The following is a 24,686-nucleotide window of genomic DNA, read 5'->3' on the forward strand; positions in this document are numbered from 1 at the left end:
GAACTGAGCTTAACTGGGTGCACAGCTGGTATTGTTTTAAAAATTACCTTGACTTCACAAGTCCCAAAATATCCCAGCAGGTGGTAAGTTCCTCCAGCTATGACTGGGAGGATGAGGTTAGCATCAGATAGGAGGTGTGCTGTAGGGGCATGGTCGGTAGCTAATGAAGCAGGTTTGAGACAACAGGGCAAGAAATATTTGGGGCCTCACAGAGAGAATGTTTTTTTTCATTTCAAAAATATACTTTATTCATAAAATATTTTGATGATCTGTACAATTGGTCATGCCATACATACTAAACATTCCATTTCTTTGCATACAGAAATCAAGTAATCATTTGTATAGACAGGTCTGTACATTTACTATCCACATGTTTAGCTGAGGCATCAGTGAAGCGCACTTACTGCGTGGGACCCATGTTCTTTGGCAGGCAGACGTTACACGGTGGTCTTTCCTCACCGCGCCTTGGCGGCAGCTGCCCCAAGTTTCAGAGCATCCCTCAACATGTCATCATGCACCTTGGAATGTGCTAGTCCGCAACACTCAGTTGGGGTCAGCTCCTTCAGCTGGAAAATCAACAGGTTTCGGACTGACCAAAGAGCATCATTCACCAAGTTGATGATCCTCCAGGCACAGTTGATGTTTGTCTCGGTGTGCGACCTGGGGAACAGACCATAGAGCACGGAGCTGCTTGGGACGAACTTCAACAAACACCACTAGATTCGTCTCCAGACTTCCTCCGTGCAGGCACATTCCAGAAGGAGGTGTGTGACAGTCTCGGTCCTTCCGCAGCCGCTTCGAGGGTAGTGTGCAGTGCGGCAGAGAGTCCGGGAATGCATAAATGGTCTCACAGGCAGAGCCCTTCTCACCACCAGCCAAGCCATGTCTTGGTGCTTGTTGGAATGTTCTGGCGATGAGGAATGTAAACCTTTTTTATTTCAAAAATATACTTTATTCATAAAATTATTTGGATCTCTATACAATTGGTCATGCCATTCTTGTGCACTCATTACATTGCTTTACATACAGACATCAAAATTTATTTTTCAGATATACAAGTCTGCACATTTACTACCCAGCTCTTCTGCTGAGGGGTCAGCGGAGCCCAAATGACTACATGGGCCCCCGGTTCTTCTTAGGCAGGCAGTCGTTACACAGTGGTCGTTCCCCACCGTGCCTTGGCAGCAGCTGCCCCAAGCTTCAGCACGTCCCTCAACACATAGACCTTGGAATGTACCAGTCTGCAACACTCAGTTGGGGTCAACTCCTTCAGCTGGAAGATCAACAGGTTTTGGACCGCCCAGAGAGCGTCTTTCATCGAGCTGATAATCGTCCAGGCACGGTTGATGTTCGTCTCGATGTGCGTCCCAGGGAACAGACCATAGAACACGGAGTCCCGCGTCACAGTGCTGCTCGGGACAAATCTCGACAAACACCACTACATTCCTCTCCAGACTTCTTCTGCATAGGCACATTCCAGAAGGAGTGTAAACACAACAGAAATGACAGCCAATAAGATTCAGCTGATTGTGTCTTGCATGTTCATCAAATCTTGAACTTATTGCAACATTGTTTCGGTTCACTGCAATTTGTAGTCATAAGCAGCTCACATTTAGAGGGTATAAGGTGCCTTAAAGTGACACCAGTTACCTATGATATTGTACCCTCTGGTGATGTGTGTAGCCAATGAACAGCCCAGGTAGTACTGACTGGAAGAAATCATATAAAACAGCAGGCAATGCACATTTAACCTGCTATCTGCAACCCAGTTATTAGGAATGTTCCCCAATCCTGTTTTCAGATGTCATCTAACTTAATCCTCTCACAACATCCAAATAGAATTTTGTTCTAAATTGTGTCCTCTTCCTCCTTTTTTCTGACAATTCTTGTATTGTCTTCCCCTTGTCTCTGGAAAACAATGCCTGGGCTGTTCTTGTCCTCTGGTTCATTGCTTAACTGGCCATTCTTCATATGGAAGTCCTGAGAGTAATTTTCATCCAACAGTTTGGCTATGCTGCCTCTGTATCTGTCCTCACCAGATGCATGTATTTAAGTGTTTTCAGCAAGTGGGTTCTGAACAGCATCATTTTAGCCAAATTTTCCCTTCCTACCACAAAGACTGAAGCCAATTGAAAGTCCCTATTTCTATCCCAGCTGGGCTCACCTACTTCAGCAACAAATAGAAATCGATTCTGTGATTTTCATGTTCATCTACCTCCTGAATAAACTTAGTTTGCTCTTGGGAAAATCTTTCAATTGAAACTTTAGGAAAACTAGTAAGCAAATGTTTGCAAGTACATGCAAGCAGTTCATCAGGATAGTGAGGATGTAATAAAAATGGAAGAACATTTCATTCCCAGAAATGTGCTGATGATAGCCTCGTTCCTAAGAGACTGATTATGTCAACCATGTTTATGCTTAAAGTTTGAGACAATCTTTAGGACAAAGTGGCAAATTTGTAACTAAAAATTCCCAGCGTAAAGCACTGCTAGGTCAACAAAAGAGTCAAACACAGAATAAAGTATCCTCTATCCTTGCTCAACAATGTGGCTTAGTGTCAGTTTGAGAAGAGTGTCCTTCATTGTAGCGATGTGAATTTTCCATTTTGCAGATCAAGCTTTGAGCAAATTTTAACAGAGGTTTTAGAGTCACAAAGCAGCCACATAATTTCAGGATGACCTCACACTGTTAAGTCTCAAAATGCTTAAAAATAACAAGGTGCATCCACTAAACAGTGAGTCTGTTGTTTTCCCACGATTTGTTAATTTAGCACTAATTTACATCTGTACTGTATGAAGTTACGAGAAAAAAAGAACTTGCAATAAAAATCTCATGTAAAGGTTTACTGAATTTTCAATACAACAGCAAATCCGAAGCCACCAAAACATCATCAGCCCATACTATACATGAGCACAGCAATTCCAGCCAAAAACAAACCACAATCCATTGAGACTGCCTTCTGTATCCTGGAAGTTCCATAATGCAAACATTCTGGAGTTGCTGACTAATTATAGCAATCGATTAGTCTACAACAACGTCAGGCAAGACACAAGGAAACCTATAAGGGAACAGCACTGGAAAACACCACAACTATTTTTGGCAGCTTGTACAGGTACGTAAAGTACTTGCAGGAGGCAAGGTTGGGTTTTTGAGCTGTACTGTTGGTTTAGCCTACATTTAAGATAAGACACCATCTTGATAAAGGGGTTTAGAATTCAACTCAAAAGAACAGCTTCCCAGAGGGTCAGTAGGGGTATGATTGCCACTCAAACAACCTGCTAGTGCTTGTGGTTAGCACTTGTCCTTCACCCCTTTCCTAAGGTGACCAGTTTTTTGAGAGGAAATGCAGTGAAGCTTTCGATTTCAGTTGCTACTTCAAGAGATGCTCAACTTGACATGTTCACTTGCCACTGTAACTGTGAATAGAATCACTGAAACACATTGGGAAACATTCCGGAACACTTTGCCAACATTTCAGCCAGAGTCTGACATTTCCACAAATACCCAGAGGATCTCTTCTAAAAGAATAAGTGTCTCACTCCACCTTACAGGAGGCATGTGGAGACAGGGGTACTTTGGTCATCAGCATTTCACCAAGGCAAATTCAGTGAAATTGTATGAAAGTGAAACCCTCAAAGCCTTATTAGCAGAAAACCCATTTTCATTCTTTTTTTTTCAAAATCACTTGTTAAAGTCACCTTTACTCTGATGCAGATTAAGTGTTGAAAATGTGTTGCTGGAAAAGCGCAGCAGGTCAGGCAGCATCCAAGGAGCTGGAGAATCGACGTTTCGGGCATGAGCCCTTCTTCAGGGGGACTCCTTTCTGAAGAAGGGCTCATGCCTGAAACGTCAATTCTCCTGCTCCTTGGATGCTGCCTGACCTGCTGCGCTTTTCCAGCAACACATTTTCAGCTCTGATCTCCAGCAACTGCAGTCCTCACTTTCTCCTTGCAGATTAAGTGTGCCCACTGTCTGAAGTTATTATTTATGAAGCCAAAATAGTTTAGAGGCTTAGCTAAGCACTTACCCTTAGTTAAGAATCATCAAATTGAGAGGGTCATTTCCAACAGATGCCATTGAAAAGCTTTGAATGACATGTAACATGTCCTGTCGTTAGCTATGGCTGTGCAAAATCGTAATTAGTATTTAACTGCACAAGAGATGTTTCCTGACATCGAGTATTAAATGTTATGGCTGTTCCAAGTGTACGTTAATGAAAATAAAAGTAAAATTTGTTGGTGTTTTATTACAGTACAGTAATTGCATCAGGATGTCATGTAATTTTGATCCAAAATTCAAAAGGGTTCTATCCTCCAGCTACTTTCTGGAGCCAGTTTGGAAACCGAAGATTGCATGGAAAAATGGTTCACAGTTTAAGAGCATTTCTTCATACATCTTAATGAATCACAGCAGCAAAGTAAACTAAGTTCAAGTTAGCCTGCCAAGCAGGATTTACCACAACATCACAGCATGACCCAAGCTTTAACTTATACTTGCCAACAGCTGGACTAATGCTGACAACAGCAGACCAGCACTGGAGGCACTTCGAAAAAAATGCTTGGAGTTGAAGCTTTCAGAAGATGTAAATTCTTGGCATATTACAGGACAGAGCTTGCCTGTTTGAGGTCAGTTTTTAACCAAGATATAACTGATGATCACTTATTAATTAGGTACTCTGCCTTTTCTTATTAATGTACATCTCTAGAAAGGCCTGCAACAGACAGCGTTTTGGGAATTTGAGCCTTAGAAAATTTCCTGCAGTGAAACGTCTTACTTTCCAGCACCTGTGTGCTCAGTATTTGAATGAGAAAGATCAAGGTCAGATGAATCAGAAATAAGATAATGTTAAAAAGCAGAGATTTTTGAAGGGAAAGAATGAGAAGGCATTTTAATGATCAAAGTCACATAGAACAAAAGTCCTATTGTCAATGGGTTCCCTAAAACGTTGTATGAAATTGTTTTATTTTCAAAAAGGATTTTCAACGCTGCCTAAAAATACAAACTTCTAAAGCCAATGTTTCCATCTACTATTCAGCAAAAGGATATAACCTATCAGACAATGTTACATATGCTCTTAACTTTGTGCAGGAACATAGCTGACTTCATCATTGTTTATAGTTTTTGCAGTTGGGGTGCAATTATGCAATTTTTCAAATGTCAAGATTCCTCTAATTGCTCAGTTCAATCTGACAAGAGGCACTGGAGCTTCACAAATACAGCAGCTAAGGATTGCAAAATATTAAGTTGTGCAAAGCCATCTTAAACTCTAAAAAGATTTTAATGAGTAAATAATGAGTAGGGTCAAGGTGTGTCCTAGTGATTAAATGTTAACTATTTAGTCATCCAAACATATGTTTGCACAGGCTATGGTCCCAGTAAGCAGCAGTTGCAAAACTGAGATTTGTCATTGAAGCTTTACAAATGTATGATCATCATCGAGATTCCAAGATGAGCGACAACTTTGACACATATTCTGCCATTATTATTATTTATGGCAGATACAAGGTCAGTGTTTATGAAGACAATGCTTCCTACGAGTATCATGTTTGATGGCTATAGAAAATGAGATATTCATAGCAGTGAGATTGGATATTCTTTTGCTCTACATCATTAAGAAATAACAAATGGAATATTTATTTTTGTCTACATCCATATTTATTCCATTTGTTAATTTGTGGGTGACAGCTCTCTTTACAGTGTAACAGAGGCATTACTGGGAAGCTATTTGACCCTGAAAGTTAAGGAATTAAAGCCACCTAATGGTCTATTTACAACCCTTAGAGCAGAAGCCAGGACTACAGAACCCTGGACTAGCTTCTTCCTGTACAAATGTCACAGCTATAAGCTTATAGATATATATCTATCACAGTTTGACCCAAATTTGCAACAATAAATCTTATGTAAAACATGCATGCAACATTTATAAAGCCAAGGATATTGATTTCACTGTAGTTGTGCACCCAGCAATGAACTTGCTTGGTATGCAGGTGGAACACTGAAACAAGCAAATATAGATTCGTTCCCGAAAGTTTGCAGTAGCAATATTTCGACTCTGACATTACAGATATGTGTGACTAGGAATACAAGATGTTCATCCAAACACGGTATAAAAACATAATGTGCTGGGAATACACAGTAGGTCAGCAGCAACTGTAGCTTTATAAACAGATTACCAATAGCATAACAGCTGGAAGATGTTAGAAATATGACAGATCTTAAGCAAGTACAGATGTAAAGAAAGTGGGAGCAGAGGAAAGAATAAATGGGATGGTTTGTGAAAGGATGGATGATGAGAATGATTAAATATCAAATGTGTTAAAAAGGAGTGGTCATGGGACAAGTAAATAAGTAACATATGAGTCGAGAGCGGTGCTTCTCAAACTTTTACCCACTGCAACCCCATATTGAAAATATTGCTACCACTTGGTGAGAACTGCATGAGTGAAGTAGGGGGTCGTGAGAATTGGTGCCTGTTGGAGTGAGAGCACAGCTGTTATAAATTGGTCAGAGCTCCCTGGCATTCTGGACCCTGAGATTTTAACTCTAGATTTAGAGAAAATGTAAATGACAACAATAGAATCATTAGCACTGAATGCTATGCAGGAAAGAGGAAGAAAAGCTTGATCTTAAATTGTTGAACTTAGGTTTCGAGGATTAAGTGTTGAATCAAAAGGTGAGGTTCTAATGCTCACACTGATGGTGAGTACTTCATTCAAAGAGTTAAAAATGATAGGACACCAGGTTATAGACCAACAAGTATTTGAAATACAAGCTCATTAACCTGTTGGACTATAAACTGGTGTTGTGCAATTTTTAACTTTGCCCACCCCAGTCCAACACTGGCGCCTCCACATTCAAAGAGTGGAAGAGGGCAATGACAGAAAGACCAGAGGCCAGGAATGGTGGAGAATTAAGATGTCAAGTGACTATATGTTCAGAGTCACACTTATTAACTGAATGATGCTGTTCCACTATCCAATAGGTATTTGGTCTACACACTGTAGAGGAGACGACATTATGAGCAGTGATTACAGTATAATAAATACAGGTACACTGTTTCACTCAGGAGGAGTGTTTGGCACTCTGTCTCTTTCAATGAGGAGAGAGTTAGTTAAAGAAATGGTAACTCCTGCATTTGCAGGACAAGATACAATGGGAAGACAAGGATGCCATGACACAAAGACTTCCTTTGAAAGGGGAAAGGAAGGGAAATGTACTTTCTGGTAGCATTATTTGGAGGTGGCACAAGCAGCAGCAGAAGATCTACTGATTGTGGAGGCTGGTAAGGTGGATGGTAATAAGGGTAATTATATTGTGGCTCTGGGAGACAGGGCAAGAGGTGTGAGAAATGAGACGGACATAATTGAGGGCCCTGTCAACCATCATGGAGGGAAATCCTTGGTTGAAGAAAAAGACATCAGGGAAGTACTATGGAAGAAATAAATAAAAAATCAAAATAAATAGTCTTATTTCTGTGGTTCCTTTCACAATTTCAGGTTATGAGACACTTTGAAGTGTCGTCAGTATTGTGGTGTAGAAAATGCAGCAATCAGTTCCCAGAAACTCCCACCAGCACCTGTACAATAATGGAGAGAAAATGTGTTCAGTGATGTTGACTGAGTGATCATTATTGGCCAGGGCATTGGGATAACTCCCTTGCTCTTCTCCAAACTAGTGATATGGGTCTTTTACATCTACTTCAGAGGTCAGCCAAAGCCTCAGTGGAATGGATTGAAAAGCTTGGACAATTAAGCCACCGTGTCAGCACGACACTGAGTGACAGTCTCATTTTTGTATTCAAACTTCTGGATTGGGTATTGAACCCAGAACATCTGACTGAAAGATTCAACTGCTTTCAACTGAACCATTTTGAGAATAAACTTTAAAGGGCATTTTGGACTGGCTTTAAATCCCAAGTTTAAATGAATGTCTTCATAATTTGCAATTATATATATAATATATATATAAAACATAATAAGCTAAATTAAAATAGATTTTACAGCAATGATTTTTATAATTGATAATTTAATTGAGAGAATAAATGAATTGTGTTCTTCTGCCAATTTTTAAAATCATTATAAATGTGGTGAAGACTGTAATTTCACAATTGGGAAGATTACAGCTAATATTTTCCTTACACTGTTAGTAAATAAACAGAAATGTTCAGCTATTTACCTGGCATCTGGCCATCTTCCTACTCAGATCCTGTAACTTGTTCTGGAGCTTTTGGATATATGGAAATTACAATAAATCTGCAATCCTACAAAACATCAACCAATGTTTCAAAGATGAAAACTGAAATGCAACAACGATATGAAGAAGCTTCAGATATCACTCATCAGGAATGAATGCTTGGGAAAAGTGTTTGATAGTGTGAGGCTATGACATTTTAGGTCTGCAACTGCAGGTATGGATGATGCAAAATGAAAGATTGACAGAGATGAAAGAGCAGGAAGGTGATTCTCATTGAGTATGAGGTCCTTAATTGGGGTTGCTAACTTGGGCCAATCAGGGAGCCCTGACTGTAAAATAGGAGAATCTAAAGGCCTTCTCAGTCTAGGGACTGGCTTGGGGTTAGCTGGTCAGAGCTGACATACTGTGCACATGTCAAAAAAAGGGTGACTTTGGTCACAGGATACTGGCCTCTGTACAGTTATTTCCGTCATCTTGGAGTAGGTTGCAAAGACAAGCATAGGCAAGAACATTGAGTGTTGTGTAGATCTGTACAAAGTTTTCAAAGTATTAGGAAATACAGAGACATGGGACACCAGTGATAAATGGGTGAAGAAAATGTAACAGCAGAGAGCTACATCAGTTGGAAGTTACATAGGATGTAATTTGTAAAACTAAGGAAACAGTAGGAAATAAATTCCAGATATGACAAAGGTATAGGTAAGGGCTTCAGAAGACTTTATTTTGCAGTCAGTAGTGAAGCAAAGGTACACACTATTGCTTTCAGAGGAAACCTCATTGTGAGATCTATCAATTCCTGAGGCAAGAATTTTACCTCCTCCCATTGTGTAATTGATTTCAATATCTTTTCACAAGAATATCCAGACTGGAGTGACAGTGACATCATCAAGTTATTCAAGGATCCAATCACATTAAAGAATTCTCACAGACAGTCAACCAGAAAATGTAAAGCATTAAATCAAATCTCATTGGGGGAAAAAAATGATAGAGTAAAATGAAGTTTAGGACATATGAAAAGGGTGAGGAAAGTCTGCAAAGTGTGAGAAAACAAGGAGTTTGTAAATCAGAATAATGTTAAAAATCGAGTAATTTATTGTACGGGTAACATTTAACTACACTCCTACATACAGGTATATAGTTGTTTCTCTTATCACTGCTAAAAAGGCAGGTACACCTGACTGGAAATGGTGTACTTATTGTCAAATTTAGAATGGCAATGTTGGAGTGAATAGAGAGGTTATTGTCACATTAACTGATTTCACTGCTTTGTGTGGAGGTGGATCCACAGTGCAGCCTCTAACAGACAGTAAGTTACAGTGCAAATTCAGGATTTTCATCTGAATATTGGCCAGAGCTAAATCCTGAATTGTGGTCAGTTTTAGCAGAACAATAACAATGAGGACAGACAGTTCAATGTAAAAAAATTCACAAATTCTGACCAATTGGTTGATAACTTCTCATTGTTTCATTTGGTTAAGAGCACAGGAATGCAGTGTGGAAAGTTGAAAATAGGTAACATTGATTGCTTATTAAAAGGTTTGACAGAGTTTATAGTCAACAATGCTTAGAGGAAAGTATGAGACGTTATGCATCTAGTTCTCAACAGAACAAAAACACAAGTTGGAATTCCAATATTATTTTATCAGTAGAGTTTATTTTCCCTTGGTAACAATTGTAGGTAATCTACTGAATGAAATATCTCATTATATGCATATATTGCAGTAATTGTAACAAGGTCCCCCAGATGGACCTCATAGAATATGAATTCCCTAATTAGGGCTATTAATCTGGTCCAATCAGGGAGCCCTGGTTGACCGATATAAACAGTAGCGTTCACACAGCATTGCCCTTTGACGTGAAGGGCACTGCTTGTCACAGGCCACTCGGGTGTTTTCCTACTTTTCCTGGTGGTGGATATTGAATAAAGATTTGTGCACTTTGCGTCTCTCACTGTGTCTCACAACTACACACACACACACACACACACCATGGGTACTGGGGAAAAATAAGCAAAAAAATAAAAATAAAAATAAAAAATAAACAGGACCGTCCCTTTGATGTGAAGAGAAAAAAAAAGATAAACAGTAGCGTTCACACAGCATTGCCCTTTGACATGAAGGACACTGCATGTCACTGGCCACCCGGGTGCGTTCCTATCTTCCTGGGGGTGGAAACTGAATAAAGATTCGTGCACTTTGTGTCTCTCACTGTGTCTCACACCTGCACACACACCATGGGTGCTGGGGAAAATAAGAAGAAAAAAAAGAAAAAAAAACAGTAGCGTATCCTGGGCTCTGTGGATTTATTTCACCAGTAACACACATTCATGGAGCATCATATAGTCCAGTAATACTCACTGGACCAAACATGGAAATAAAAGAAAGAAAAAAAAGATAAACAGTAGTGTCCCATAAACAGGTCCAGGCAGCGGGCCGTGGAGGGGGTCGTTAGGGCCGACTGCCTGCCCCTCTTCCGCGGTTACGTTAGGGCCCGGGTGTCCTTGGAGAAGGAGCACGCGGTGTCCACCAACACCCTGGAGTTGTTCAGGGAGAGGTGGGCGCCGCAGGGAGTGGAGTGCATCATTTCCCCCTCCAACTCTATTTTGATTTAGTCCCTGCCCTCCCCTTCACTGTTTTGATCACACAGCATTGCCCTTTGACGTGAAGGGCACTGCTTGTCACAGACCACTTGGGTGTTTTCCTACTTTTCCTGGTGGTGGATATTGAATAAAGATTTGTGCACTTTGCGTCTCTCACTGTGTCTCACAACTACACACACACACACCATGGGTGCTGGGGAAAATAAGCACTACCGCAGTTAGGCGGTAGTGTGGGGTTAATAAGAAAAAAGAAAAAAATATATATATAAAAAAAAGGGGAGTGCCAAAAAAAAAATATAACCAGGAGGGGTGAATAAAGATTTGTACACCTTGTGTCACTCACTGTGTCTCACACCTGCACACACACACTATGGGTGCCGGGGGGAAAAATAAGCACTACCGCACTCGGTGGTAGTGTGGGGGTTTTTTTTAAAAAATTAAAAAAAAAGATAAACAGTAGCGTTCACACAGCATTGCCCTTTGACGTGAAGGGCACTGCTTGTCACAGGCCACTCGGGTGTTTTCCTACTTTTCCTGGTGGTGGATATTGAATAAAGATTTGTGCACTTTGCGTCTCTCACTGTGTCTCACAACTACACACACACACACACACACCATGGGTACTGGGGAAAAATAAGCAAAAAAATAAAAATAAAAATAAAAAATAAACAGGACCGTCCCTTTGATGTGAAGAGAAAAAAAAAGATAAACAGTAGCGTTCACACAGCATTGCCCTTTGACATGAAGGACACTGCATGTCACTGGCCACCCGGGTGCGTTCCTATCTTCCTGGGGGTGGAAACTGAATAAAGATTCGTGCACTTTGTGTCTCTCACTGTGTCTCACACCTGCACACACACCATGGGTGCTGGGGAAAATAAGAAGAAAAAAAAGAAAAAAAAACAGTAGCGTATCCTGGGCTCTGTGGATTTATTTCACCAGTAACACACATTCATGGAGCATCATATAGTCCAGTAATACTCACTGGACCAAACATGGAAATAAAAGAAAGAAAAAAAAGATAAACAGTAGTGTCCCATAAACAGGTCCAGGCAGCGGGCCGTGGAGGAGGTCATTAGGACCGACTGCCTGCCCCTCTCCCGCAGTTACGTTAGAGCCTGGGTGTCTCTGGAAAAGGAGCTCGCAGTGTCCACCAACACCCTGCAGTTGTTCAGGGAGAGGTGGCCACTGCAGGGAGTGGAGTGCATTATTTCCCCCTCCAACTCTATTTTGATTTAATCCCTGCCCTTCCCTTCACTGTTTGATCACACAGCATTGCCCTTTGATGTGAAGGGCACTGCTTGTCACTGGCCACTCGGGTGTTTCCTTTCTTCTTGGTGGCGGAAACTGAATAAAGATTCGTGCACCTTGTGTCTTTCACTGTGTCTCACACCTGCACACACACGGGAGCTGGGGAAAAAAATCATTACTACCGCAGTTAGGCAGTAGTGTGGGGGTAAAGACAAAGAAAAAAAAAACAGGAGTGTCAAAAAAAAAGTAGTGTCAGAGGTTCTGTTCACTCTGAAAGCTGGCTCTGAAGAAGCCAGATCAGTGTCAAGTACTATGGACGTGTAGATAAAGGGTGACTTGGTGAAGGGATACCAGCCTCTGTGGAGTTATTTCATATATAATGTCTTGATAATACTAATTATGAGAAGTGAATGAAATAGCAGTTGCTTGGATAATTCATAATCTATTAATCTATTATCTGAGGGCAACTTGGATTCAAAGATTTAACAATTTATTAGCTTGATTCCGCAGTTATAGTTGAACAATTGTCAGCATTCAGTGCCATTACCCTGTGAGATTGACAACAGGTGTCCACATATGCATAGTTAAACATGGATATCCAGAAGCTGATGTAAGCAATTGTCCTACCTCCAAAGGGGATATTATTGCTCGATGATTAATCCAGAGACCCACAAAATATTCTGGGGATTCAATTTGAATCCTGCATGGCAGATGGTGGAACTTGAATTCAATAAAACTCTGGAATTAAGAATCCAATGATAACCATGAAACTATTGTTATTTGTCAGAAAAACTTGTCTGGTTTACTCCTGTCCTTGAGGAAAGGAAACTAGCATCTTTATCTGATCTGGTTAACATGTGATCCACACCCATAGCAATGTGTGCTGAATCTTAACTGCCCTCTGGGTATTAAGGATGGGCAATAAATGTTGGTGCAGCCAACTATACCCATACTTAATGAATGAATTCAAAAAATACATGTCCCAATAGATTGAAAAATTTAGAATAATTGAACCATTAATCATTGACCTGTTCATGCTAAAATATTGCTTTGAAAACATGCCAAATGGTTAGCGTGTGCAACTAGGGTTTTAATTGCACCCTAATTCATAACTACTGATGAACAACCTCTCTCCTTTTGAAAATTAGTTTTATATTTGCCAAATTCAAATTTTTCCATTATAATAAAAATCCAATTTTTAAACATATAATTTCCTTTTAAAATTTATGATGTCTCAAATTCTGATGTGTATGTCCCAATCCTTACAGTGGTGCTTGTACAATGCATTATGAATGAAACGTTTTGCTCCTTTCCTTGCTGTCTATAAAAACTACTTAAAGTCATTGGTTACTTACTCTTTTTGACTCCATTTATGTTGCTAAATGCATGGAGATCCCCTACAGTTGATGTCTGGTAATTAGGAAAGGAGAAATCCCGTCATTGCTCTTGTTAGATCTTGGTAGACTACTTCCTTTAAAGTCAGTGGCAATCACTGTCTCTTCTTCATTCCCCTCAAAATCTGGGAATTATCCCATTTTCCTTCCTTTTTTTGGTGACTGCTTGCTAATATCTTTTATCTGCTTCATTGTCCATCTGTCTCTGTCATCAACAAGGGAGTACCGTCTTGTTTGTGCATCTTTCCCTCTTCCCTCTTAATATTCTAAATTAGTTTAAATATAACTAGAATAAACTTATTTTTCTGAAAATAGTAATAGCTCCCATCCTATTTATTAATACTCTGTATGCCATGCCATTGTACAGATTTAACACAAATCAATCATCAAGCATATTTTATACCTATGTTAGACAAACACTTAATCAATTGTACCTTGTGTGGAAAGTTTGTTCCTTAAAATATCACTGAAATTCTAACTCAATTTCATCACTGTGAACAAAGTCTTCATTATCTATTTACAATGACTTGACCTTTGCAAGATATATTCTTTTTAATGAAAGCCATGAGGAATAACTTGGAGACACACATTAGGTTCCAATGAATGACGGCCATTTCACTATTTCTTTACAATGTTTTTCTTTTTGAAATGCTGCCTTACCTTAGAAATTACTTTCAACTAGTGGGTAGGAAGGATAAACTGGAGAGTTAATAATTTTTCAAAAGTCTAATTCCTTTAGATGAAAATTAACGTTGCCATTTCTTTTGATAAGTAACTCAATTTTTTTTTCTCATACATGGTATAAATGTAATTAAGGTTTAATGTTTCTTTCTTTTACTTCCTAGATTTAACAATGTGTGTTGAAATAGGTGATATGGTGGCTCAATGGTTAGTATTGCTGCCTCACAGTGCCAGGAACCAGGTTAGATTCCACCTTTGAATGATTCTCTGTGTGGAGTTTTCACTTCTCCCCATGTCTGCATGAATTTCCTCAGAGTCCTCTGGTTTCCTCCCACAGTCCAAAGATGGACTGATGAAGTGGATTGACCATGTTAAATTGCCTATAGTATCCAGGGGTATGCAGGGTAGATGGATTAGCCATGGTAAATGCAGGATGGGGACGGGTGACTGGGTGGATGCTCTTCGGAGGTTTAGTATGGGCTGAATGGCTTGCTTCCACACTGTATGGATTCTATGATTCTATGTTTTGGACAAAGTTCAATGGGAAGTAAGATTGATTGAATTGCTTGCCCTGTTCAGAGACAATTCAGATCCCCTGTGGAGGGTGGCTCTGAATTAGTGGAAATCCCTGTTGACAAACCCATGAAAGGCCAATTGGTATTTGTCAATGTGGTAAAAATTTAGCACATTAATTTATTGCTGGGAGCAATATCAGGTGGGCTTGTTTGGATGAATGGTCTGAATGTGGTTCCTATCTCTGAAGCTAATGGGTGTACTGCAGGATGGGAGGGAGCAGGCTGGATTCTCACATCCTGTTCATCAACAATAACAGCTCAGTGTCTTGATGAAGCTGAGAGATCAATATAAACTGAAACTTACTTTTAATGTAGGCAAGGAAAAACATAATGGAACAAAGGGATGCCTTTAAATAGGAAATAGCTCAGATCCATTTGAGATACACTGCATTTGCATGAATACATTAGTACACTATGACCCCGATATCATCATATATAAATGAGGGCATTAGAATGACAACCATTTTATACGCCACATGGAACACATTGCAACAAGAGGGAAAGATGCACAAACAAGACGGTACTCCCTTGTTGATGGCAGAGACAGATGGACAATGAAGCAGATAAAAGGTTCATATGGCAGACTGAATAGAGGAAATGAAAGGAGAAATAAGAAAAATAAAGAATGAGAAGACACTGGCAGTTAATATAAAGGGGAATTCTAAAGTTTTCTCTCAGCATATAAATAGTAAAAAAAGAGTGGGTTGATTGGAGGCTGAAAGAGGATTTGTGCATGGAGACAGAGAGCTGAAAATTCTGTATCTTTCAGAAGTTCTTTGTAGTCAAGTTGAGACCCTCACTTACATATGTTTCAATAAAATCTCTGCTTGCTTGAACTGCACAGACTGTAGAATGGTTATTTATTTCACAAAGGGAGGATGCAAAGGCAGTAGAACTAGTGCAGCAAAGATGTACAAGACGGTTCCAGGGATCAAGAACTTCAGCAATGTCGACACATTGGAGAAACTGGGGCTGTTCTTCCTCCAGTAGAGAAGACCAAGAAGATATTTGATAGAAGTGTTCAAAATCATCAGGAGTTTGGGTAGATAGTGAAAAGTGTACCCATTAACAGAAGGTTTAAGAACCAGAGGGCACTGATTTAAGTAGATTAGCCAATGAAGTAATTGTGACATAAGATTAAAAAAGGGTTTCCACAGCAAATGTTCAGGATCTGGAATACATTGCCTGAGATTGTTGTGGCAATAAGTTCAATTAACAACTTCAAAAACTAATGGAATAATAATAATTTGCTGGCTTACATGTCAAAGCTGGAAGAGTGGGACCAAGCGAGTTGCTCTTACAGACAGCCAGCATAGACATAGTGGGTCAAGCATCCCCTTTCCATGCATGTGACTAATCTTATGATTCTAGACCACAGTACAGCAGATTAATTCACTGAGCTACCTGGGACAAATGATCATACTAGAAATCTATTAATATGTTCAGGCAGTACTTTATTTGATTCGAAACATGCTTGGAACTGAAAAGCCTATTAATTTCACCGGGTATGAAGTGATCCTGTTTAAACTTGCAAGTTAATATTGATATCATAACAAATAAGTGAGATATCACATGTTATTCTAAACATAACTACGAACAGTGATTTACAGGGATCAGACAACAAATTACGTCTCCTTATCAGAACAAATGCTAGAGCTTAATCACTGCTATTTACACTTATGCTTTTCCTATAATAAAAATAAACAACATAAAACATTGCATCTTGTTACATTAAATCACATTGTACATGGCCAGTTGGGATTCCTCTTGAAAGTAAAGGGAGAGGTGCTGACATAATTCTGAGTAAGTTGATGGGTCCAGAAACGTATACTGTCTTGGATGCAAACAATGAAACCCTTTTAGTGAGTTAGGCATTAAACATTTTTGATTATTATGTATCATGAAATCAAAATAATGTATTTTAATTGATTTAGTAAGTACGATATTGGTGTGAGGTTGAATTCAAGATGCGATTCAAACAGTTTTGCTATACTCAGTTCATCAAAATACTGGCATAATTTTAAAAAGTTCTAGTGCATTTCTTTTGAGACTGCTTTTCCCCAAAGGGAATAGCACTGGCATCTGGGATTATGGTGGCTCCTGAAGGTGACCCATTATCACCCTCATTTTGTTAGGTTATCTAATGAGTACAGGCCATGTCAAAAGTTAAGAATGTTAAAGAAAAGATTGAAGGAACAGGAAATTAAAGGATATGAAATTGGGTGTGAATATGGGATTTGAACAGCTGTTCACATGGAGAGAAAAAGCTGACATGAAATGGTGGGGCTGAACAATTTGTTCCAATGTTGTAATTTCTCTGTAATTTTATATACATAACTTATTCTTATGAAACAAAGGATAATTAGTGGTAGCTTTACGCTGAGCTACTAGTATTATCCTTATAGACACTGAGTATTTATTTACATAGCAGCAATTGGCCATCCAGCCCAATAAAATGTTTATGCTCCAACAAAGCCTCCTCTAACTCTTTCTCACATCAGCTGCATTTCAGTTGGTAGTATTCTTGCCTTTGAGTCAAAAGGTCATATGTTCATGTGTAACTTCAATAATGTGAGCAACAAAATCTAGCCTGATGGCCTCAATCTGAGAGAGTACTGCACTGTCTGCAATGCTGCTTTTCAGGTGAGCTGCTAAACTGAGGCCCTGCCTTTAGGTGGATGCAAAAATTGCCCCAGTACATTTTCAAAGGAAAAATAAGGAAGTGATCTTTGAGTCCTAGACAATATTTATCACTAGATCACCATGATGAGAACAGATTATCTGATAAGTAGTATGTTTCTGTTTGTGGGTGCTTGATGGGTGCAAATGGACTTTGTGCTTCTTACATTAAACAGTGACTAATTTATTGGCTGTAAAGAACTTTGCAACATCTGGAGATCATGAAAGATACTAGATAGTCTGACGCCATCAACAGATATTTCTATTGTTTTGTCACTCGTGTTTAGCTAGCTTTCCCAAATACACAGTTATCTCTGTCTCAAATACTTCTCATGTTAGTTAAGTTCATATTCTATCCATGCTCTGAGTGAAGTCTCTCCTGGATGCCCTACAGGTCTATTACTGACCATATTATAGCTTTGGACTCTAACTGGAACTGGATCAATTGCCTTCTCAGACAGAGGCCAATTTATTCGATTCTAACAACCTGAAAGGCCTTTTAAAAATCTGATTGATAGCAATATCCAAAATGAAGACTCTAGCGAGGTTTCTGTGACAGATAGGATGATGATTCATTGTAATCCCTTTGCAAACAGCAAATGTTACAGATGGTAATATTTTATATTTCTGCCTGCAATTGACTGTTTAATGAACAAACGTTGAACAGATTGGGTCTTATATTCATTGGAGTCTAGAAAAATGAGGGATAAATTCACTGAAGCACTTAAGATTTTGAAGGAACTTGACAGGGTAGATGCTGAAAGGCTTGTTTTCACTGGAGTTTGGAAGCATGAGGAATAATTTGAGGTTTTGAATGGTCTTGATAAATTGGTCATGGAAAGAAGCTTCCTCAATGCACAAGTCCTGAACTAGGAAGTACCTTCCATGAAATTAAGGGTTGTCCTTTTAGGTTGAAGATGAGAAGAAAACTATTTTCTCAGATAGTTGTGCAACTTTGGACCACTACCTCAGAATGCAGTGGGGGTAAGATCATTGAATAATGTTAGGGCAGAAATAGATAGGTTCTTGTTAGGCAAGAAACTAGAGGTTATCAGGAATAAGTGATAATTGATAATCAGGGATAAGTGGAATTCTGAACACAAACTGACCAGCCATGATCTTAATGAACAGCACAGCAGGCTTGAAAGACGAAATGGTCTGTTCCTGTTCCTATTTGAATGTATCCAATCACAGATTGTTCCTGAGGGTAAGCCTCAGAAGAATGGCAGCCCCACAGGAAGAGTTGGGCACAGGCCCTTCTGCAGGGGAGGTTTGGGAATTAGACCCTGAAGCAGATACAGTTTGCATTGTCTCTTCAACATGTGTGATATTTTAAATATTAAAACATGGCCACAGCTGGACGGCCAGCTATGTGGAGGGAAAACCGTCAGCTATGAGCCCCTGATTCTGGTTGGGTGGAGTTTTTGGCAGAGGCCGAGCTGGCCCACTGGCATCCTCCTCTGCCTACACTTGGGCACTGAATTATGTAGGTTGGCTCCTCACTTTTTTCTCCAATGAAAAGCCATTTTCTCAATGAAAAGCTGATTTCACTCAGCCTCCAGCAAATCTACCAGAGGTGGAAAAGCTTCAATCATGAGGTCACTTCAGTACTTCCTGCCATTCTCACTGCAAGCCCACCTCTGTGGGACCAGGATGAGTCTGCCCACCACTTCAGGTGGCTGGCTTTAGTCAAACCTAAGAGATGCTTTTGGTCAACATATGACAAGGATGAGGAGTTAAGATGGTGTGTTAAAGGGTTCGGTTCATCCAAAGCTACTTTCTGGGAGGATGTGCAATTTTCAGTAGAGTTTGGGCATCATCTAGTGATGCTGGAGAACTATCACTACCAGCTGTCTGTTTTACCCCATTGTGATCAACACAGTACTGTCAGTCAAATTTAACTAGTGCATGCTCCATGGAAACACCTCCACCAACCAGACTCCACTTGTCAACCGATCAACACTCTCCTCTTATATAGCATAAACATTGTTTATCCTTTTCATTGGCATTCTTGCAAATTGTCCTGATGCGTGCAAGTTGAACAGTTCTGTTTTTTTTGGATTTAGTTAAATTCTATACTACCAAATACTGATTTATTTCATCGTAAAACATTCAAAAGCATTCATCATAATTTCAAAAATTTGGGGAATGCATAGTACTGATGTCATTGCAACAGTAATCCAGAGATCTAGGTTAGTGCTCTGGGGACCTGGGTTCAAATCCCACTGTGCCAGCTGGTAAAATTTGAATTTAGATAGCAAATCTGCAGCTGAAACCTAGTTTTGGTAATGGAGACCATGAATCCACAGAGAATTGTAAAAACGCATCTAAATCAGTCATGTTCTTCCAGAAAGGAAATCGGCCATTCCTGACCTGGTCTGGCCTACATGTACAGCAATATGGTTTACTCTTAACTGACCTCTGAAATGGCTGAGCAAACCATTCAGTTCAAGGGCAGATATGAGTGGACATGAACTGCTGGCCTTAGCAGTTACAGTCATACTCCAAGAATGAAAAGAAAATAGTAGTTTCTATTTATTACTCTAATCAATACTTTGCTCATATGTACCACATTGGCTTTAAGCAGTTATATTATAAATACTAATTCCTCTGCTGACAAAGCCAAAAATGTTTGTAGTTTGGAGTTTTCACAACAGTATCAGCAGTGCTGTGTTGACAAGAGCAGATAACTGGATCTGATTGAGCTATAGCTGTCACAGCACATAACAGCTGGCATAAATATGAGCACAAATTGATAAATCACATGGTTAACATGTTTTCAGTTAAGCTCCCAACTATTTACTTTAGTCAGAAGGAGTGGGATGGTTCATCCTCCAGAAATTCTCCAAGGATGGTGTCAGTGCTGCTCCTTACTTGACCTGACAGCTGACATATTTAAATGGCAAAGGAATTGACTCCTTCATTTTTCCCTTCTCCTCAGATGACCTTGCCAGAGATTGGAAACATTTAGTCCCAGAAACAGCCCTGTGCACAATTGATAATAAAGATTTAAGTTTCCTACTTTGCACACCACTAACTTCGAAATCAGCTAGAAAATTATACTCGCTAAAATATCATATCTCTCCCACTTCTCACTTACACTGGGATTAAACATATTAAACAGACTCCTGTCTCTCCCACTTATAATTCTCAGAGTTTTCTGAATGAATTCAATTTTTCAGATAAACAGGAACAGAAATTACACAATACCCAGTCATTCATCTACGTTAGCCATTGGGGAAGATTTGCATTGTAGTTCTCTCTGCTCTCAGATGTTTGGAGCATTGCAAATATTTTGTCTGTCTGATGAAACCTAACAACACTAAGAATTCACCAACAAAAGGAAAGTGTGCTTCAAGATAATCTTTCTTAGATAGTTGCACACAAATGCTCATAGTCTATTTACCTGGAAAAGGATGCCATTGCTCAGCCTGAATTGGTCTCTGATAACCCACTGCATTACCTTCATTCTCACACATCATCAATGTGACTCACAGTGTGAACAGTGCACATCTTTGTTTCCAAACCACTCCTGAGTCTTTGTTTGCTTGTGAAACAGAATTGATTTGAGTTGCAATAAGACTCTCAACTCCACTATGGGGATTGAAAGCAATGTTGCTGTAGGATTTCTGAATGCATGACTGGGATCATGTTAACTGGCACAGCTCTGTTGTTCTGTCAACAGTCCAGTCAGAGACAAAGTTGAGGTAGCACAACCCAGTGAATAGCTGGGCTTCATAGAAAACAGGAGCTGGAGTAGGCCCTTTGGCCCTTCCAACCTGCTTCAACATTCAATATGATCATGTCTGATCATCCAACTTAGTGTCCTGCTCCTACTTTCCTCCTTTCAGTCCTAAGAACTATATATCTCCTACTTGAAAACATTCAATGTTTTGGCCTCAATCACATTTGATGGAGAGAATATCACAAGCTCACCACTCACTGGGTGAAGAGATTTCTCATTTCAGTCCTAAAGGGTCTATCCTATAACAGTAGATTGTGTTACTAAGTTCTGCCCCATCATTGGGAACATCCTTTTTTCAGTTACCTTGGTCAGTCCTGTTAGAAATGTGTAAGTTTGCAATGAGAACCACCCCCACACACACACCACAAACCCTCATTCTTCTAAGTCCAGTGAATATAGTCCTCACTGATCCCTTCTTGCTTCATTCATAAGTCCTACCATCCCAACAATCAGATTGTAAGCATTCATTGCACTCCCTCCATAGCTAGAATATCCTTCTTCAGATAAGGAGACCAAAACTGCGCACAATACTTCAGGTGTGATCTTGCCAAGGCCTTGTACAATTGCAGCAAGACATCCCAGCTCTATACTTGGATCCTCTCACTATGAAGGCCCACATTCCATTTACCTTCTTTGCCACCTGCTGCACCTACGTTATTACTTTCAGTTACTGGTGAACAAGGATACCCAGCTCTTATCGCACCTTCCCCTTTCCCAATCTACCACCATTCAGATAATAATCTGTCTTCCTGTTTCTGCTACCAAAGTAGATAACCTCACATTTATCCACATGATTCTTTATCTGCCATCCAGTTGCCCACTCACTCATTTGCTCAAATCACACTGAAGCATCATTGTACCCTGTCATGGCTCACCCCACTACCCAACTATGTATTGTTTGCAAACTCTGGAGATATTACATTCAACTCCCTCGTCCAAATTATGAATATATATTGGAAATAGCAGGCATCCAACCATGGATCCCTGTGACACCCCTCTAGTCAGTGACTACCACTTGGAAAAAGACCTGTATAATCTTACTCCTTGTTTAACATCAGCCAATGTCTATCCACGTCACAACACTATCCTAATCCCATGCACTCTAATTTTACATGCTAATCTCTTTCTTGGGACCTTATGCAAAGCCCTCTGAAATTTCAAGTAAACCACATCCGCATGTGCCATCTTATCAACTCTACGACTTACATCCTCAAAACATTCCAGTAGATTGGTCAAGCATGATTGCCCTTTCATAAATCCTGGCTGACTGTCCCAAACTGTCTCTGTTTTCCAAGTACTCTGCTATCAAATCTTTTATAATGGTCCCTAGCATTTTCCCCACTCATGGTGTCAGATTAACTGGCCTATAATTCCCTGTTTTCTCTCTTCCCCTTATTTAATTCGTGGAGTTCCAGTAGCAACCCATAAATCTGTAGGAATTGGTCCAGAGTTCGTAGAATCTTGGAAGATGACCAACAATGCATCCACTATTTTTAAAGCCACTTTCTTCAGTATTCTGGAATGTAGATTATTGGGTTTGGGGATTTATCAGCGTTTACTCTCACTGATTTCCCCAACACCATTTCCCTATTCATATTGATTTCCTTCAATTCCTCCCTCTCACTACATTCCCGGCTCCCAACATCAACGGGAGATCATGTGTGACCTCCTTTGTGAATTCAGAACCCAGGTACGCCAGCACTTTGTTGCCCATTATAACTTCCCGTTGCTGACTGTCTGCCTCACATACCTTTTTCCTCACATACCTATAAAAGCTTTTGCAATCAATTGATATGTTTCCGCAAGCTTACTCCTATTATCTTTCCCTCTCTGAATCAATCTCCTTTGTTGAAATCTAAGCTGCTCCCAATCCTCAGGTCTGCTGGTGTTTTTTTTCTGACCAATCTATGCCTTGTATCGAATACTATCCCGAATTCCCCTCATTAGTCATGATCGGGGCACTTCTCCCGTTTGCAGCAGACTGGAACAACAACTATTGCGATTCCTTCATGCATTACATAAATATGTGTCATTGCCTCTTCACCGTCATTCACAAAAGCAACGCTCCCCAATTTATCAGGGGCGGCTCGCATCTCACTCCTTTCGTAGTTTCCTCGATTTAGAGCTGGGTCCCCAGGAGCATCAATTCATAAACGTTCACGTCCACATCAGTGTTTGACAATCCCAAAGTGAAAAGAGCACAGTCCTTGCAAGTTGGACCGGTCCGTGGTCTAGCCTCGAACGTCACTGACGTGCATGACACCTCCCGCTCGGAGTTGAGCAAAATGCTCAAAATTCCGTTGACCGTCAACGGAAAGGAGTTAACATGCAAGCTGACCGCCAGCAGCTTCCCCGGGGCAAGTTTGGGTCCAATCTGCAAAGTGACAGGGCATCAGCGCTCGGCAGCAAAGAGCGGAGAGTCCAGGGGAAGTGCAGAGCCAAGGTAGCCCTGACCTTTCCTCAGACACTGGAGGGTAACCCTCAGCCCTGAGTGGGCTCTGCTCTGTCAGGTACAGCTGCCCTCCTCGGGTCAGTGACGAAAGGGAAGGCGGGGAGAACAGATCCAGCGAGTACAGGAGTTAACAGAGAGGGGGGGAAAACACACTGTAAAACAGCCTGGGGTCAAAACAAAGTCGATCAGATCGCACCCTCCACTCACTTACCTTTGCTCCTATCCATGTGTAAGGGCTAGATAGAGTCGGGGGGCCCTTGAAGTGCCTTTTTGTGTGAGCAGCGATCCCAGATAATAAAACGCATCAGAATGAGTGGTGGGCTCCTGTCCTGTGCTGTCCCAGTGCACGCACTTGTACCAAATGCCTTCCTTCATTGGAGACGCTGCGCGGAGCCTGGACAGCCCCGCCCGCTGACGCTGGTTCCTTCAGCTTCACTGACCGCACACCCAGCCCCAGCCTCTGGCTGCCTCCGTAGATAGCACTCTCCCAGACTTTTAGGGGCACATCCTCTCCCCTGGCCGCACTTTCAGCAATTTCCGCCGCAGCTTATTCGCTGTTAATGCCTCAGGATCTCATAAAAACAACAAAGCAATGGGAACGCCTGCATTGCTTAGCAGAGGGATTGAATAGAGAGTTTCGAGCATTGTGATGGTGCTGTCAGTGCGGTTTTCCCCATCTCTGTGAAGCACCATTTATTGGGGGTCGGGGGGGTGGGGGGTTCGGTCGACATTTCTCACATTACAGAAACAAATGAGCGGAATTTTTTTTTAAAAACTTGAATGTTGACAATTGTGCAATTGTTATTGAAGTAAGCCAATACTTTGTCGCCAGCTCAATCAAGCTACTGGGCAAGTGAAATTCTGGTTTAATTACAGATTATTGAGGGAGTTTTTCTCAGTTTTTGGAGTTTGGGGGAGGGTGATACCATTATTCACTCCTGGGATATTGGTATAATTGGCTGGTCCATCATTTATTGCTCATCTTCAGTTGTCTTTGAGGAGGTGGTGGTAAGGTGATTTCTTGAATCACTGCAGTCCATTTCCCAAACCTGTCCTCTTTCCCCCATAACTATAACTTCAGTAAACTTGAATAAGTTCTATTTAAAGGTCATTGTCC

The 24,686-nt window shown here is 40.5% G+C and overlaps 1 protein-coding gene across 1 annotated transcript in view; it reads right to left on the bottom strand.

Moving 5' to 3' along the window:
* The window catches only part of afap1l2 (actin filament associated protein 1-like 2), a 222,544-nt gene extending 198,494 nt beyond the window's left edge, over nucleotides 1-24,050 (bottom strand). The window contains exon 1 of the mRNA XM_060842124.1: nucleotides 23,781-24,050. Coding sequence (XP_060698107.1) covers nucleotides 23,781-23,796 — 16 coding nt within the window. The 5' untranslated portion in view covers nucleotides 23,797-24,050. The remainder of the gene's footprint in view (nucleotides 1-23,780) is intronic.
* Between the last annotated feature and the right edge of the window lie 636 nt (nucleotides 24,051-24,686).

Source organism: Hemiscyllium ocellatum, chromosome 22 (genome assembly GCF_020745735.1).
Source record: "Hemiscyllium ocellatum isolate sHemOce1 chromosome 22, sHemOce1.pat.X.cur, whole genome shotgun sequence".
Lineage (NCBI taxonomy): Eukaryota > Metazoa > Chordata > Chondrichthyes > Orectolobiformes > Hemiscylliidae > Hemiscyllium > Hemiscyllium ocellatum.